At 40.3% G+C, this 19707-nt stretch overlaps 1 protein-coding gene and 1 long non-coding RNA gene across 2 annotated transcripts; both read right to left on the reverse strand.

Annotated features, from left to right (window-relative positions):
• Positions 1-1941: 1941 nt before the first annotated feature.
• Positions 1942-4736, reverse strand: LOC133524763 (uncharacterized). The gene is made up of 2 exons (XR_009800429.1): positions 4233-4736; positions 1942-4147 (listed from the first exon to the last, which is right to left on the reverse strand). It is a non-coding gene; the product is annotated as an uncharacterized LOC133524763 (long non-coding RNA).
• A 4525-nt stretch (positions 4737-9261) lies between these two features.
• LOC133524764 (uncharacterized) lies at positions 9262-13720 on the reverse strand. The gene has a single exon (XM_061860907.1). The coding sequence runs from the start codon at positions 13508-13510 to the stop codon at positions 10214-10216; it is 3297 nt and encodes a 1098-aa protein (XP_061716891.1). The 5' UTR covers positions 13511-13720; the 3' UTR covers positions 9262-10213.
• Between the last annotated feature and the right edge of the window lie 5987 nt (positions 13721-19707).

A 19707-nucleotide genomic window follows, 5' to 3' on the forward strand; every position in this document is an offset into this window, starting at 1 on the left:
TTGACAAGTTGTTCTTGTGCTTCTTTGTCCAGTCCTACACACATCAATTTTGTCCATCGAGCAACAAGCTCGGGCCGAATCTCTTGACCTCGCTCTACAGTTTCTTCTCCTTCTGTACCAAGGGCAAGTAGGAATTCTTCCGGCAACACATCCTCATCCTCTGAAATTTATAACATAATGTTAAGACATTGAAGACTTCATATGTCTCAAGTAGTCTATCCACTAAGTGATAGCGCTTAATATGAGGTAGCATGTCTATCCGTTATATGATAGCGCTTAGTTCAAGATGCAATGTTTGTCTATCCGCAGGTGATAGCACTACATACCATGTATGTAAAGTATGAATATTATGTCATACAATGTTATCTTTCAATTCAATAAAGTATAGTCTCAGATATGGTTGGTCAAGGTCTACCCGCTGTGTGGTAGCGCTAGCTTGCCCAGGGTGGTTAAACTGACAAAAAAGGAGAACCAAAGAAAAAAATAGACCAGATTTTTCTCCACCATATGGGACACAACATAGTACCACTAGGTATTACTACCCAGTTGTTTGAAGTAAGATAGTTATATTTAATCTTTCAATAACAAACCTATAAGGTCCTCAGGATTAGTTGCTTCGTTATTGGGTTCCTCCTGTTTCTTCGGTGTCGATTCTCGCTGTGGCGATGGTTCCCGCGACGAAGGTTGCGAATCAGCTTGGATCGGCATCGGCAATGTTGACTCTGATGGTAACTTCTTTATTTTCTTCTGTAGTCGACGTAATTTTCTTTTGAGATAATCAGTCTCCGTTTCACCTGCTTTCCTTTTTGACATTTTTGTGATTTTTTGCACTGAATTAGTCACCAATTCACAATGCGCGTCCTTAATAGTAAGCGATTTGAATGAAAGAAAAAAACGGTTTTTCTTCTCCTATAGATTCAATAGATTGTCAATGAAGGATCAAGGAATAAATAAAAGTTGAGTAGGGCCAACTTAACAGATGAAAAAGTCATACTTAATTAACCGGTATCGCGCCAAAACAATGTCATACGCACGGTCGTACGTCACTAGTGACACTACGAAAGTAAATGGTTCATAGTTTGTATTTGTCTATGACCAAATAGAAGCTCCTGGTAACTAATTTTGATTGTTTTTTATGTATTCACAACAGTTACAAGTTGAAAAGCAGCATTAGCAGCTAGATACAATGTTGAAATGAACAACAAAAGCATTGTGTTTTTATCACGTACCTTTCAATGTTGATTAATAGCTTACCAACCGGCATCCAATCCTCTGCGCGTATTTTTCATACATACTGACGAATATCACAAAAAACCATGTGTCACTTATTAATTCACTTTAAAAAACACTATACACATCAAATCTCCACTCCTTTATGCAAAGATAAGCATAAAACCAAATATTATCGAGAATTAACAACATGATCGGCGCCATCACAGACAACTAATGATTGTCAAACCAGAGGTATTTTTTCTTTTAGCTTTGGAATAGTGATCCGGCGCTGTAGCGACAGCGGACTACCTATGTAAAAACGTCTCGGACAAGAAGAGGAGTATAATTCCTTTGTAGCATCGCGATTAGAAACTGTAGACGCCTTGTACGACCGTAAGTTTGCACTCTGATTTTCTGTACATACGACCTCGATACTTTACATTTCCTGGCGACGTCCCGGACGGAAAGGGTTGGATTTCTCTTAAAGTTCCCGATGACTTTTCTCGCCTTGGCTTTATCAACAGGACCACGATTTCTACCCGAACAAGGGGACTTTTTCATGGCAAAATTCTAAATACTGAGCAGTAAATTTATAAAAAAATTACTTAACTAAAAATCTAACGACACTTTTTTGGTTTTACAAATTCTTGTAAATAATCTGATAAGTAGTCAGAAGTAACAAATTGAAACTAAACAAATTGGATACATATTTTGATAAATAAAACAAAATTTTACAAAACAATGCAATTTTATTAATCAGCTGCGACCCAATGATGGAATACAGTAAAAAAGCTGCCAATTTTTAAGTACAAACTTGATATGTTTTCATATAAAATTTTGTACATTACCCTGATAATAATTTATAAACTATGACATATAATTAATTGACATTTTACATTAACTTAATGGTGGGTAAGCCGGTGGGGGTAGACGGGTCGCATAATAATAATCATAGGGGGGGGGGGGCCTGAATAAAAAAAAGTATTGGATACATTTTCTTTTGTTTCAATACGATTTTTTAATTCAGTATATCTTCACGCTAATTAGTACACTAAATCTAATAGGATTATTTTGGCGGTTTGTACTTATCAGCGTAGAAATGCGGGATGGTCCGACTTAGGGAAACTGCGCGAATTTCTTGTGCCCGGTAGCACAAGGGGAAAACCATCAAAAATCTTGACCCGTGCACAGCCCGGCATGGGAGTCGAACCCACGCCTAGCCAGTCTAGAAGTACAAACAGTCAAACACTGCGCTACACCATTCGTCCAAAAGACTGGCCTATTACTTTAACTTAAACTAAATAGAGTAGAAGTACCTATTAAACAAAATTTATATCAATAGAGTATCACGTTGTGAGATTCGTTGTTTAAAATTATACATAAATATCGTTTCAATATTACAATTTTTATAAATTAATTCGGTTGACTACTGGCCGAAAATGGTACTCTAACTCTATTACTATATATTATCAATAAGTAAAAAGTTATTGTCTAAAATATAGTCGATGCTTCTTAAAAGTTGCACTTTCCTTTCATCCCTACTCTGTAATCTCAAAAAACAAAAACACAAACTGTAGCTGTTTAGATTAAATGTTGAGGTTAGGGCCTAAGAAAATTATAAAACTTTTTTTTTATTGAAAGATAAGTATCAATAACTCTACACAAAAATTTTATATAGATTCTCAGTACCGTTTTTGAGTAATTACTTTTTTGAAATTACATATTTTACACTTAGACGTATAAAAAGTGATGCAAATAAAACGTAAGTTCAAAAATTAATTACTCAAAAACGGTACTGAGAATTGGAGTAAAATTTTTGTGATGAGTTATTGATACACTTATTTTAGAATTATTTTACCATAAGCTAGTAAAGTACCTACATAACCTTAAAAGTTAAACATGTATACATTGTTTGCCGAAGGACATCGATAGAGGCGCTGTTTGTATGCGGGAATACACATTAAATTAGATAAACCACTTATTAAAAAATACACCACGAGATGGCGCAATGATACTTTACTAGCGTAAAGATCCTAACCTCTACTACCTTAAACAAAGTGTCATAACTTAGAACTTATTAAGGTAGTACTACCTGTTAGAGAATTCATGCACGTTCAGAATTTAATGAAACTTGGCATATTGGTACATTATTATATCATAATTAATCAGTTAAATTTTTATAGTCCTACAGAGAACCAAAAAAAAGATATTGACGCTTGTTGTATCGGTAGTACTACCTTAAGATTGGTCTCGTAAGAAAAATTGTTAAAAGAAAATTTGAGCAATTTTAGAGAGTGAATCCCGTCGACTACAGAAAATATGCAACATTAGAAGGCTTTGGTTGTAATTAAAACATATCAAAAAGTATATTTTTGGATATATATACTTTGGCCAAGTTACATTAACAATATAAATTTTGACAATATAATATACTATATTTTTATTCATAACGTTTATCACTAGATTTAATCTCGTAGATGGCAATAACAGTTCCAAATTAATATGGAAAATTCTGTGAAATTACGAGATTCTAAAATACTGTGAATATAATACTATAATTCAAAAATATTAAATACTCTGCAGAATTACTAATACAAGCCTCGGACGGTTAAAAGTTAATTTGGTCTTTCATGTCTTTTATAATAAGTACTCGAACCGAATAACACAACCAATTTTGTGACTCGAAAATCAGATCTCTATACGTAAGTTTATATCTTAGGAACTATATGGAATGTTCAACCGATAAATAAAAAAAAAACATTCCTTAACAATCAGTCGAGATTACAAATCCTTATTTCCTAAAATATCTACTAATAGATCAGCCTTAGGATTAGTCTCACGGGGTCTAGCTCCCTGCTGCCCAGTCTTGCTTTCGTCGTGGTGGGCCTGATGACGGTGGGGATGTCCTTCAGGATGAGGCTCTGCCTGCCTTGCCCTGAAATAAATAAATTGCTCTATTAATTTCATTCTCAATTGATCAGCCAATTCAATTTAAGAGCTCGATTCTATCAGTTAGTTACCTCAGAGGATAAGGCATCGAGCCAAAGTTAAATTCCTGGCGGATCAGCGGTTGGCTCCGGGCTGATTCGGAATTCCTTTGGTCCGAAGAAGTCCCAGATTCCACTCTTTGGCCCCAATGTGCGCCGAAATTTATCTTGAAATGGAATTCGATGTTGGGTAGTTGGTTTTGGGGAATGGAAGTTTCTTGGCGGTGAGTCTCTTGTTCCATTTCATGATTGTGGTGGCAGCCATGTCCTCTTCTCTGCTGATCAGCTTCGGTGGAAGTCGAAGGTTCCCTATAAAGTTAATAATTACCTTGTCAATTTTTGTATAGTTATTAAACACAGGATAATACAATAGCCCTTAAAATTAGAATTCGATCGTCCCAAATAATCCCAGATATATTCTAGACAAAATTAAATAATTGTCAATTTATTGTATACGATATCTGTAGTTATGATCGCAGTTGATCAGTTATAAAAACAACAAAGTAACTGTCAGAAACTGAAAAACAAAACTGACAGTCTTTTAATCCATTTGTTATAAGATTAAAAACAGAATAATTAACAAATGTTGGCAGCGGCCGTGTAATTATTTTAGTCTAACGGTTTAAACGTTTGACAATTAATATTTTAGTTCCGAGTATCGGTATTAGGGATGTTACGGAGGTTCGGCTTCGGCTCCGATATACCGAAACTTTCGGCTGAATTCGCACCTCCGGCTTCGGCTTCGGTTTCGTCTAATTTGAAGCGAACACCTCCGGCTCCGGCTTCGGTTTCGTCTAATTTTAAGCGGAGGTTTTAACGGAGCCGAAAGTCAGCAGCCGCAGTTAGTGTTAGTTAGTGTGACAGTGACAGTAACATTCGACGATGAAGCGGATGAAGGCTAAAGTAAGTCCCATATGGAACTACTTTATTGAAGTAGACGCAAACACTGCAAAGTGTAAAATATGCGAGAAAACATACTCAAGAAAGGGCGGAACGACTACTCCATTAAAAAGTCATTTAAAATCGGTTCACGAAGATGAGTACGAAGAGTTTTCGAGATTAGACAATTTAAAGAATACCGTACAGTCTTCGACCGCCTCGACGTCGACGCCTTTACAACAGGCCAAAAAACAACTTACACTAAAGGATTCTTTAACGAAGAACCAAAAATGGTGTACGTCGAATCCAAAATCCCAGGAAATTGATAAATTAATTGCAGAAATGATTGCATTGCAAGACCTTCCTTTTAATTTTGTCGAGGGAATTGGATTTAAGAGGCTGATGCAATACATCGCACCAAATTACCTATTAAGGGGCAGGCAGTTTTTTACCACATATCTTTGTGAGGACTTGTACCCAAAACTTGCAGAAAAAATCAGTAAATTGCTAAAATGTTTCACAAAATATCATTTACTACTGATATATGGAGTGAACCAAGTGCGAATGTGTCGCTGTTGAGTTTGACCGCGCACGGAATAGATGAAGATTTTAAACGAATAAAAGTGATTTTAAAATGTCAGACATTCGACGGCCGACATACAGGAGATTTGATCCAAGATAAATTTAATGAAATGCTACTGGAATGGGGTATAATTTATGATAAAATTCATTGCTTTATCCGTGATGCCGGGTCCAATATGGTAAGAGCAATGCGACTAGCCAACATACCTGACATCAATTGTAATGTGCATCAAGAATCATGAAGTGATTACCCATGTCGTTGAACATGTGTACAACGCAGCGTCTGCCGCCGCCAGGCCGATAACTCAGAAAAGAGGTTTGCATGGACTGCGCCCCTTTGCTGTGACAGGACAACGTCTAATATTGTGGCATGTTTTGACTTTTAAAGTGCTTTTTATTATTAATTTGTTATTTTATATTTAAGGAGTGATCTTAGGCTAACGTAATTATTGTTTTATAGTAAGTATTTTAAGTGTTTTTTTTTATTACTTGTAACCTTACAATAGCTCGATACCACCTCCGAATCAATGGAATGCTGTGTATGTAAAAGGACTTTCACAACATCAAAAGGCCTACACATACATCAGTCTCGCATCCACCATGTTCGCGTGTGCCCGGTTTCTCCCGGTGGTCTACAATGAGAGGAGCTGACCCGGAATGATGCTGGAGCGTCGCGGCACCCCTTTTATACGCATCTTTACAATGTGTAGCTAGGAAAACGCCATGCGTATTAGTAACACTCTCAAGTTCACTTGAAGTCGTAAAATAGAATAGAATAGAATAGAAGAAATTTATTCAGAAAACGCTTAAGTTTAAGTAATACATGAGATGACAGAATCAATTTATTATTAAGCGTCACTGAAAAGGTCTCCACTCAGCTTAATGTCAAGATACCACCTAAGGATCTCGACGCTGGTCTTCCGTGGAAACCTTTCCGAGTGAGCACAGCTACACGCTAAAGTACAAAATTTTATATAAGTATTTAAGTTTAGAAGTTTTTAGTAAATATCATAAGGCTATAATTATTATTCAATTAAAAGCTACATTAACAAATAAATTATTTATTTTTATTACTTGTGTTAAATATCGATTTTATTACTTGAACGTGACAAAAAGAATAGAATTGTTCGTGACCGAGGATTAGTCAAGTTAACTAGAACTCATTTAAATAATATTTGTTAATACAAGGTCGGCATCGCGGATTTTTAGGGTCCGTAACTATATGCGTGGTGGTTCTTGAACCTCCTGCCTCCTTAAGATAAAAAAATACTTTTTATACAAAAAATATTTTTTATGAAATTAGTACAACGATTGCACAATATAAGTTCTATGATTATACTTGAAATATACATGAAATAATCAATAAAATTAAATCTTAAATTACCCTTAGTCTTTTACTGCCCTATTTTATTTTATTTCACTTTGTTTATGGTTCTTTTTCACTTCACTACATTTTCACTACAAAACGTCTTCCTGGAGTGCGTTGATTAGATCTTTACACCACGTAACTAGTGCACATACCAATGTGACATTCTCCTTCATTTTCCTTCTTTCTCTTTGTTCCATGCCAACTAGCAAAATAACCTTATAACCAAAGGCTTATATGGCCAAAACTCTTATAAACGTCATTTAAAGGCATCGTTTATGTCAACATACCGTATAAAAGCTTTTTGCAAGAGGATTAAGCTAATCTAGCTACAGACTTTATAATAAGGTCAGGTAAACGTTTACAAACCTAAATTATATGACTACAATAAAACCTTTACTTATAAGGTTACAACTAGTGTCCGACCGAAATTTCGGTTTCGGTTTCGGTTTCGGCCAGTTTCGGCCAAAAAATCAAGTTTCGGCCCGAGTTTCGGTTTCGGCCAAAAACGGCCGAACCCTTCGGCCGCGCCGAAACTTACAACATCGTATCTTCGGGTCGCGCTCGGCTAACGTCGGGCGCGCTCGGCACGGCTGGCAATATGGCGTCGCTCGCCTGACTCCGCCGGGAACTACCTAAATCAGTGCGCTTTGCTCGTGTAGACGTGTCAATACGTGTTGTGTTTGTTCCGCCAATAATGGTAAGTAGTTTGATCAAGTATTTTAGTTTGTTTTTGTTGTGAATTCGTCATGTCATAGTTAATATTTAACGCTTTATTTTAATAGTTTGCTAACCTATTGACGAATATATTTAATTTTAAAGGTGTAAGTGTCAAGGTCCGTATCCGCATTGGGCTAGCGTGGGGACTATAGCCCAAGCCCTCTTGCACATGAGAGGAGGCCTGTGCCCAACAGTGGGACGTATATAGGCTGAATTATTATTATTATTTGTATGTCTTTCCATATCTCGGGACCATGGGGTCCCGGACCTTTGGGAGGCATGCGTGGGGCCGAAGCCAACAGCGCAGAGGCCCTTTTAGACAAATTTGATGTTATGTAATACACCAGCTAGAACCCATTCACGGGTACAAATAGATACCCGTAAATCGGTCCCAGCTGGTGTAGGGGCTATTGTAAATAAAGTGGATAAGAGGGCCGGTGTTGAACTTTGGCTGGTCAAAAGATTGGGCTATTGTAAAGAGGTCCGGACACCTGCCATAACAATGCTTAAACACGTTATCGAGGCAGGCGGTGACTTGCCGCTGACTAGATGGGCCCCTGAAACTGCCGTCGTAAAGACGACCAGGAGCAACACCGGTGTGAGCGGCTCAGGGGTGTCGAGAGGTGTACGCCGCTTTCTACCCAGTGGCTGATAACAGCCACTGTGCCAACTCGCGTCTTATGCATCTTTCACTTCCACCCCCGGAGCATATAGCTCTAACGATTCCCCTCTGGACGGCCAATGAAGGGTCCCCTTGGGGTCCACTCCGACCGACAAAGACACGCCGGAGACGGAGACCCTGACCGACTCTCGGGAACACTCGGGTCCTTGGGGTCGTTACTCCCCAACAGCTCGCCACAAGCTGCCCTGCGGGCTTATTATTATTATTATTAAGTGCCAAGGTTAAGTACCTGCTTCATTAAAGTTTAAAATTCATCTTAGTTGCGTGTACTATTAATGTAATAATAATAACGATTGTAGGAAGTAGAAACCTGTATATGTCGCCCCCTTACCCCTTATAGGTCGGCGAGATATTAATTTTAGAAAAAAACGGGCATACTAACATTTTTTCGACTTTTTAAGGACTTTTTTTTTTATAAAAGGTTCGGTTTCGGTTTCGGTTTCGGCCGAAACTACAATGAAACCGAACCTTCGGTTTCGGTTTCGGCAAAAAAACATGTTTCGGTCGGTCACTAGTTACAACCTTTATAATTGGGTTCGGTAATCGTCAATAAAACCAAATTATATACCGATGCTCCGATTTTACGCTGCTACCCGATAATTGAACCGCGGGGACAATAATGTTCGTTTCGTCATTGTTCTGAGTATTATTTTCCTTAGTTGGCTGAGAAGGTACTTGTAGCTGAAGTTGTCTATCCTCTTCTGCTTTTCTCTCGCGTTCTTTGCGCGTTGTACTGCGAGTATTCACCATCTTCGCAGGCGGAGTACGGAACATAAATCCGGTCGAAGTGACCACTGTTGACGCTGTAGGTGTTCCACAATACAAACTCGAAATACGGATTACGAAAAACAGTTTAATTTCCAAAAGTTACAGACACCACGTGAATTTTATATGAGAGCGATATGTACGTGTGTCGCGCGCGGATAGACAAGCCGACTGACGCGTGGTCAAAAAACAAAACCCGTTGGAACCTTGTCGCTGCGTCACACGTATATATATTTACCTTCAAATTTCAGCTTAAAACTAACATTGTACAGATTATGAGAGTACCACCATATTAAAACAAATTAAAATAAAGAGAAAAACCCATTTTGAGCACGTCGCTAACACGCCCCACCCCAGTGCTGGCTCAGCACTCATTAACCAAAGGGATTCTAGCGACGCGCGCCGCAGGCCGTTTAAAGACGCCAGATTTAGTTTTTACTTCGACCAGTCTGATCCGACCGTCTCTACCTGGAAATACCTGCTGGACGACTGCCTTCGGCCACACATTGCGTGGTGCTCCCGGATCTACAACTAAAACTAAGTCTCCTACCTTGAGTGGAGTTTGCTCATTGTTCCATTTCCTTCTAGGGAGTAGCTCCGGTAAGTATTCCTTTACCCACCTCTGCCAATACATATCGGCTAGCCTTTGACTCTTCCGCCATTGCTTCCGAAGGAATAAGTCGGAATCGTCAAAGGCACCCAAAGCGGGGGTATTAGGAGAAGAGTGGAGAAGGAAGTGGTTCGGCGTCAGAGCGCCGTCGCTACCTGGTTCCACGGAGACGTGGGTTAACGGGCGGCTGTTCACAATATTCTCAACCTCCGCCATAAGAGTGCTAAGAACTTCATCCTTCGGTGCCCGCTCTTTAAGGACAACGCTAAGGCTTTTCTTAACGCTGCGTATGAGTCGCTCCCATGCCCCACCCCAATGGGGACTTGCGGGAGGTATAAACTTCCAACTCGAACCGTTGGTCAATGCAAAGTCATTGACAGCTTTGTTGTCGAGTTCCTGCACAGAGCGTTTCAACTCGGTATCAGCGCCCGTAGGTTGGTACCGTTATCCGAGTAGAAACAGTCTGGCCATCCTCGACGCGCCGCCATACGCCGTAACGCCATAATGAGAGAGTCGGTGGTGAGAGAATGTACGATCTCCAAATGGATCGCCCTTACAGTGAGGCAGGTAAAAATGACCCCATACCTCTTTTGGCGTCCTCTGCCGACCACCACCTCCATTGGGCCGAACAAGTCGAGGCCGCAGTGTGTGAATGGCCTCTGGTGATGTGCCATTCGACCTGGAGGTAACTCACCCATTACAGGTACATGTGGTTGCGCCTTACGTATTTTACAATACATACATCTAGTAGCTACATGTTTAACCGTTGGTCTTATCCTCGTGATTGCATATTTTTCCTTAAGATTGTTAACCACGGTTTCCTGGTAATCGTGCGCAGCCCTTACGTGATAATGCTTAACGAGCAATCGCGTCACATGGTGCCGCCCATCCAAAATGATCGGGTATTTTGTATCAGCATTGACACCCTGTGCGGCACTAATACGGCCGCCGCAGCGTAGGACTCCACAATCATCCAGGTAAGGTGACCAGGTAAGTATTCGGCTATTTCTTTCGAGACTCATACCTTTTCTAATCGCAGCTAACTCCGCGCCAAAGCACTCTTCTTGTGCCTGTCGCACCAGGAGCAGCTCGGCTCGCCGCATCAACTCAGAGTCATCGTAAGTCTGCTTTCGACATTTATGCACGAATACTAACACATGATATGTGCTCCTCAATAGCCGCAACCACGAAGAAAAGCGCTCCGGATTAAATACAGGTAAGTATGTAGCAGATAAGTCATTAATTATATTTATAATTTCTGACCTTTCAGGTTCACCAGCTGCAGGGCCGACAATATTAAGCGGCCAGGAGGACTCGTCGCTTCTCAAGAACGAAGGGCCCTTTAACCACTCGTTTTGGAAGAGACTGTCGTCATAAGTCTCGCGCGTTGCAATATCCGCAACGTTCAATTTAGTAGGTACGTACCGCCATTCATTACTGCGCGTGAGCTCATCAATAGCGCCCAACCGGTTTGCTACGAATGTCTTATAATTGCGCGCGTCATTCTTAACCCAGTGAAGGAATGTGGTGGAATCGCTCCAAAAATAGCGGCGCTGTACCACTAACCTGTGGTCCTTTTGTAGACTGTCCGCAAGTCTCGCTGCCAAAAGAGCGGACTGTAACTCTGCACGAGGTACAGTCAACAAAGGTTTCACGGGTAAGACTCTGCACTTACTTGCTATAAAGGCGATGCATATTTTATTATTATAAATCCAGCGCCAATAAGCAACTGCACACATTGCTTTGGTAGACGCATCGCAAAAAATATGCATCTCTAAATTATTACCATAATAAATATTCGTAGTTGATGCCGGCGTACTTGGCGTAGCGTTGCTACGCGGCTCATAGGTAGGTGGCGGCGTAGTATGCGCAGGCGGTGCGGCGGTCGCGGGCCGCGCGGGGGAGGAGTCATCGGCTACGCGCGTCGTAGCACTGCCCGGCGACCCTGCCGTCGCTCGGCTACCCAGGCCGTTTGATCCTAGGGGACTTAAGTAACATCTAGGTATACGTACATAACGCATTTCTTTTAAAAGATTAATCCATTCAATCCACTTAGCGAAAATATTATTTGGAATATTTTCGTCCCAATCGACGGATAACTGCCATAAAGACTGTAGCATTATCTTACCTTGAATAGTGAATGGAGATAAGAAACCAAACACGTCGAATATCGACATTATTACACGAAGCATGATCCTTTTAGTAGGTACTTGTTTACCGCTAACTATATCGCTAGGTATGCGTTTGAGTGACAAGTCAAACCCAAACTCATCTGTAGCGGGGTACCAGATAAGACCAAGCGTTCTCTCACCTTCTTGCTGTTGATCTAATTTGAACCTTAAGGCTGCATTGCCTAAGGCTTCTTTCGGCACGCTGTCCAATACTGCCTCGCTGTTACTTGTCCAGTTGCACATGTCGAACCCGCCCTGTTTGTGAATAAAAGTAACGTCTTTTACCATTTTTATAGCTGCGGCCTCGTCTGGCAAACTGTCCAAGTAATCGTCCATGTAGTGTTGCTCGCAGATGGCAGCAACTGCAGCAGGCATTGCGGACGCGTAACGCTGTGCATTCCTGTTTTTTACGTACTGGGCGATAAAAGGGGACGAATTAGCGCCAAACACTAGTGACGTCATAGCATACGTTTTGACTGGCTGTTTAGGGTCAGTCCTCCATAAAAACCTAAGTGCGTCCTGGTCCTCGGGTCGTATTTTGACCCTTAGGAACATGTCACGCAAATCCCCGGCCACAGCGTACCTATTCTCTCTAAATCGTACCATAATGCCGAATAGGGACGCGAGTAGGTCGGGACCTTGAAGTAGGTAATCGTTCAACGATGTACCTTTACTTTTTGCGGCACAATCAAAAACAAGACGAAGTTTTTTCTTATTTAAATTGTCCACCCCATGATGAGGTAGGTACCATGTGTGAGGGGAAGTGGATCGCGGGTCACTGACCTCCCTTGCAAAATCATTGTGGAACAAATGATTTACTCGATCCGTGTACCTTTGAGCATACTCACTGTTTGCAGCCATTTTCTTCTCAACTCCCTTTAACCTATTTAGAGCGTTAGGGTAACTGTCAGGCATCACGCTGTTCTCGTCGCGCCACGGCAGACCTACTTGCCACCTGCCGTCAGCGAAGGTCGTCGTGTGGTCTAATTGGGCTAAGGCACGGACGTCATCGCTGTTTTGACGAGGCTTGTTACACACACCTAGAGAGTCAATAGAAAAATAACGCCTTACTTCCTCATGAAGGTCGCGGAGCGCGTCATCGTGGGCGCTCGGGCAGGGCGCGCCGGCGCCCTCCGCCGCTATCAGCAGGTTGTGGGCGGCGCGGGTGCATCGGCCGTGCGGGGCGCGCATCTTCCCATGGACGGACCAACCTAAGACAGTGCGCGTAGCGAACGGCTCAAAGGGTTTACCTTTACATATTTCTAACGGCATAATTAAATCATAATTATCCTGCCCAATTAAAACTTCAGGTTTACAAGAAATTAGATTAGGTGACCATTTGTCTTTTAACTTCTGTAAGTGGGCAAATTTATTACAATCAATGGACCTAAAGTCCTGCTCAGGTATTTGCAAATTATCTACAGCTCGTAAACTGATATTAAAAACATCGCTACCATTAAGGCTAGATACATCGATAGACATAACTGTAGTAGTACACTCTAAATCGCTATCTCTCCACGCTCCGCTCACTCGCATAGTCTCAGTGCGCCCGCGCAGGCCGGCGCGCTCGGCGAGCGATTTACTGATAAGACTGATACTACTTCCGTCATCTAAAAATGCAGTTGACGTAAACACACCATTAGGTCCGCGTATTTTTATCGGCACAACTTTTAACAACACTTTATGGTTATTTAAGTTTATAAAGGATACGGTTTCCTTAGTAGGGCTGGACTCAGCTGTTTCCCGCGTATCCGGAGATCTCGACGTAGCATCCTTATCTGTATCGCGATTTTGTACATAGTGTAATAGTCGATGATGCGCCTCGCCACATTCATCCTTGTCACAAGCGGGCGCGGGGCAGTTCTCGCGATCGTGGCGTGACACTAGGCACTTGAAGCATACTCCATGGCGCTTCACATGACGCCACCGGTCCTTTCTTAACGCCTTTTTGAACATCTTGCATTCAGTTAACTCATGTTTTGCACCGCGGCAAAATAAACACTTATTATCACTGCGCGCCGATTGCAATAAAACTGTTTGCTGGCGGTTGGCGTTATTATTATCACTTTTGTTTCTCGAGTGATGTTGATAACTGCTGCGCTGATCCGTGACGTGAATGTTCGCTGTAGTGGTTATTTTGACTGCTTCGATGTTTAAAAAGTCTCCAAGTATCTCCAAGCGTGGCTTCTTACCTTTGGCTATTATGGGGAAACTGTAGTCAGACCATTTCGATATAATAACCGTCGGTAATTTAGATAAAATTATATTAGCCATGTTTACGTCGTGTAGGTACTCTTTGCGGCCGACTGCATGTACGGCTGCGATGAAGTTTTGCACTTTGACTGAGAAAGATACGATGTCCTTACTGTACTCGTTCGACATAGATGGTAGCTTGCGTAATCCTTGCATAATACGAGTTAAGATGCTTTCTGGATTTCCACATACCAATTCCAAGGTTTTCATCACTATATCGGGCGACGTGGCAGTAACCATTAAAGCTGAAACTGCTTCCCTGGCAGTTCCATGTAGGCATTTTCTCAGTCTCCATAGGTTCTCCTTCGGGCTGAATCCGCACACTTCGGTGGACTCTTCATAGGCCTGCTTAAATTGTAGCCAGTCCAAAGGGTCGCCAGAGTAACTAGGTAGGTCTCTGGGAGTACATAATCGGCTTAGCAGGTTTTTGTCACTCTTTTGTTTAGCGGTACTTGCAGTTAGATTTTGAAGTGCACTTGCGAGCATTTGAATCGTTCCATTGGAGGTGCCGGGGTCAACGACCGGCGGCGGGCACGGCAGGTCCGGCTGGTTACCTTGATCGGGGACTTGCTGCGCGGCGGATTCTAGCTCACGTTGGCTTTGTTCCAACCACTTTTCCACTTCACCCTGTTTGTCAGCGTGCAGATCATCATGTGGACTGTAGTTATCTTGTTCCTCATCCGTCAGGTTAGCTAAATCAGCTTCAAGTTTCTTGTCGATGAGGGCCATTTGGATACACGCTTTTTCTTGAGCCGCTTCTAGTTCCAGCTGTTTTCGTCGAGCTAGCACAGACGATGATGACGACTTGGGCTTTGCCCCCGTTAGCGAAGCGGGCGTATGTTGCACCGGGCGATGCTCCGATTTTACGCTGCTACCCGATAATTGAACCGCGGGGACAATAATGTTCGTTTCGTCATTGTTCTGAGTATTATTTTCCTTAGTTGGCTGAGAAGGTACTTGTAGCTGAAGTTGTCTATCCTCTTCTGCTTTTCTCTCGCGTTCTTTGCGCGTTGTACTGCGAGTATTCACCATCTTCGCAGGCGGAGTACGGAACATAAATCCGGTCGAAGTGACCACTGTTGACGCTGTAGGTGTTCCACAATACAAACTCGAAATACGGATTACGAAAAACAGTTTAATTTCCAAAAGTTACAGACACCACGTGAATTTTATATGAGAGCGATATGTACGTGTGTCGCGCGCGGATAGACAAGCCGACTGACGCGTGGTCAAAAAACAAAACCCGTTGGAACCTTGTCGCTGCGTCACACGTATATATATTTACCTTCAAATTTCAGCTTAAAACTAACATTGTACAGATTATGAGAGTACCACCATATTAAAACAAATTAAAATAAAGAGAAAAACCCATTTTGAGCACGTCGCTAACATGGCCACTATAAGACTAAAAATATTAATTACCTTATAATGGCTAATTAGGGTGACTGATATAGTTATTGGCCGCCCCATAGTAATTAGCCACTCTTGGAGAGACAGAAAGAAACAAGCAAATAGAAACGTTCACGCGGATGAATGAGACAAAAATATTACCTTTGTTTCGCATGCTTTCGCTTTAGTTCATAGAAAGTTGCATAGATGGCGTTGTAACGCGGTAGAAGGTCAGTTACCAAAAGTTTTGACACACGTGGGTGAATTGTTATGAAAAAATTAAGGTAAGCGTTTTAGAAGAACTCAATTGTACATAAAAGTTACGTAGCTAACAATTGTTTGTGGTACTATTCTGTTGCCGTATTAAGTTTGTCTTAATTCTCTTTACTTTAAAAGATCGTAAATCATAAATAACCTAAAAATATTTCACCGGCTAATAGCTGAATCCAAATTTATGTAAATCTAGTTATTAGCCACAAGCGGCCAATTACTGATTTTTCAATTTTAGTGTTGTCAAAGTAGTTTGGATTTTAAAACAGTGTGATAATAGGTGTAAAAAAATTATACACCTGTAAGTACATTGGATCAGTTATTAGCCGGGGGTGGCCAATAGCTAAAAATCACTGTGGCCAATAACACTGAGTAATTGGCCACCGTGGTTTTTAGTTATTAGCCGTAGTCTACAGTTTAATAAAATCCGTATTTGTGACTGTTTAAAATACCTTTCAGACTGATTTATCATGCCAAAAATACCGCAATATACTAAAGAGCAAGTGGACAAAGCTCTAGAAGAGATAAGTCAAGGAGCATCAGTTCGGACGGCTGCCAAAAAGTATGGAATACCTCGAGCATCCTTACAATTCAAACTTAAACACCCAGCCAGTAAGAATGAGTTTGGACCAGAACTCTACTTAACAAGAGAAGAAGAAACACATTTAGAACAATGGCTATGTGATATGGGCAAAAGAGGATTTCCTAGAAATGCAGATGATATTTTGGATTCCGTCCAATTTTTTTTGAATAAAAACCCAAGAGAGACCCCCTTCCATGAAAACCGCCCAGGTAAAGGATGGTTAAAAGGGTTCCTCAAACGTCATCCTAGGATAGTTGAAAGAAAAGGTGAAGCTGTTACGCATGCGAGTGCATGTGTGTCGGAACCCGACATCAGAAACTGGTTTAATCAAATCAAAGACAGCTTAAACAACTCAGATTTATTACATGTGTTAGATGACCCTTCAAGAATATTTAACGCTGATGAAAGTGGGTTCCAAACTTGTCCATCTACTGGCAAAGTTTTTGCTGAAAAGGGAGAGAAAAACGTTTACATCGTTGATAAAGGAACAGCTAAAGAAAATGTAACAGTTCTTTTTACAGTCTCAGCTGATGGACAGATGGTATTGCCTACGATTGTCTACCCTTACCAACGATTACCTGACAGGATCAAGCAAACTGTACCCAATGAATGGGGCGTGGCTACTAGTGGTTCGGGTTGGATGACTGCTGATACATTTAAATATATTATCGAGCATATCTTTTACCCTTTTTTGACAAGGAACAATATTCAGTTGCCAGTATTGCTGTTCGTAGATGGCCACAAATCTCACTTAACCTATGAGTTAAGTGTGTTAGCCCGCTCTCTTCAAATAGAAATATTCGCACTGTACCCAAACGCCACAAGAATTCTTCAGCCAGCTGACGTATCGCTATTTAGACCCGTGAAACAATTCTGGAAAACAGCTGTAAGAGAATGGCTTCTGGAAAACGTTGGCGAAGTAGTATCGAAACAAAATTTTGCCCTGGTTTTAAAGAAAGTTACTGATAAAATCAGCCCTGCATGCATTGTCAATGGCTTTCGAGCTTGTGGCCTCTACCCTTTTAATCCCGATCCTGTAGATTATTCTAAATGCCTAGCAAAGCCTTCATCCAGACCTGATGGATCTCCAGCAGAAAAAAATGAACCTGAAAAAACATTGTCTTTTTCTATGTTTATGCAGATTGTCGGAACAGAAATGGTTGATAAATTTAAAGACATAAAAAATGTAGTTCGCGATGTGCAAGACAATGAATCATTTTTCACGCTGTACCGACTGTGGGAACACTTTAATTCAGATCCAAATGGAAACACAATTGAGAGCCTAAACCAAAGTGAGCAAGGAGATATTACGAACAATGACATCGAACCAGACGTAACTGATGCTACAAGTGGCCATCTGGAAGATAATTCTCCTGCATCAGTTCCAAATGATAGTTCTGAAACTAACTCTATGAATGACTTATTAAATAACAATGAAAAAAACACAAAACAGCCAAATGTATCTATAAATATAATTCAAAACAGTGAAGAAGTAATGGGCAAGAAACAAAACATAGATAGGAGTGACACCCACAATACTGAAAATAATAATTCGACGTACTCTCATAGCATACATAATGACGAACAAGATCTTATTACTTTAGAAGACCTGGGAGTAGCAAATACAAACAACTTGCCATCATGTTCGAAGACTAATCTTAAAGATTATTTAACTATACCCCCAGAACCAACTCGAAAGGGAAAACGTAATGTAGAGAGACTTCCATACCATATATCTGGACAACAGTACCAAAAGATTCTGGAAAATAAGGCTAACGAAAAAAAAAGGATAGAAGAAGAGAAGCAAGCAAAAAAAATTGAAAGGGAACAGAAGAAAGAAGAAAGGAAAAGAAAGCTGGAAGAAATAAAGCAAAACAAATTGACCAAGAAAAATAAAATGCATGAAACTAGTTTGCTCAATTGCTGTGACGTATGTAAACGGGTGGTAAAGAACATAAAATTAAAATGTGGTCAATGCAATAAAGTTTTTCATAAAACATGCATTCCGAAAACGCACCATATACATATACCGCAAGAAGAAGGTGACGGTTTCTTATGCCACAACTGAAAGCGAAGAAAGTGACCAAGAAGATGAAGATTTTTTGAATATGATTAGGACAGGGCAGAAAGAACTGAGTCTAAGCTATGCCAAAATATAGTTTTATTAACAAAAAATGACAAATTTAAAGACATTTCTTATTTTAATTATTTGGCTAATTACTGTATCTTATGGAGGCTAATTACTGTAATTTAGGGGCCAATTACTAATTTCATGGAGGATTTAATTTATGTTATTTTTTTTAGAATATAATTTTGATTTTATTGATAATATGTTTTATTTTCTTTGACCTTATTAAATTTGCTTTAAATCAGTATTCAATATGTGTATGTAACATTATTGCATTTTTTTTTTAAATGTAGGTTTGTAAATTTCTTTTTGCTTAAGTGGCCAATAGCTATAGCTGTCACCCTATACGGGCTTTTAGCCAAATACTATTAAAAGACACATAAAGGCTATCATGGAGGCTTTTTATCTTATAAAAGAAATACACAGGAATTATAAAGCATTCTATCTTATAGAAGTCAGAAAGTAAACGTCTATACAGCAATGGAATACATGTCATTTATGACTTTCAAAAGAGTTCAAGTCTTGGTTAGTCAGGTATATAGTAATTATAAGCGTGTAGTCCTTATTATTGTCATAAAACTTTTGTTTATATGACAAAGACAGCCATTACACGAATTAAGTTTGCTTAGATAAAATTATAAAAGATGAATTTGGAAGAATGGAAAAAGTTCAAAAAAAGTGGTAGTTACAAGAGGAAAGTGAAAAGGATGTACGACCAAATGAATAATGATATTAGTAAAACTACGACTTCTACTTATGTCAACAACACTTCTTTTGTCAAGGACAATACATCCGAAAGTGCAATTGGTTCCGTACAAAATATTAACTTAGAGAGTTCGGTTGACGGCTTTCAAAGTTCGGAACATTTTAGTGAAAATTCGGAATATGACAGTGACAGTAGTAATTACGACCTAGAAGAAAGTGTTGAGTTTAAAAAAGACAACTTACGTAAGAACCTCCGGAATTGGACATTCCACATATACCTATAAATGAGTTATCTCAAATTGTGAATGACGCATTGCCGAACACTTTGCCATTAGATGCGCGGACATTGCTTAAAACCAATGACGGAAACTTATGCATTACAGAGATAGGAACTGGTCGTTACTG

Source organism: Cydia pomonella, chromosome 14, assembly GCF_033807575.1.
Source record: "Cydia pomonella isolate Wapato2018A chromosome 14, ilCydPomo1, whole genome shotgun sequence".
Classification (NCBI taxonomy): domain Eukaryota; kingdom Metazoa; phylum Arthropoda; class Insecta; order Lepidoptera; family Tortricidae; genus Cydia; species Cydia pomonella.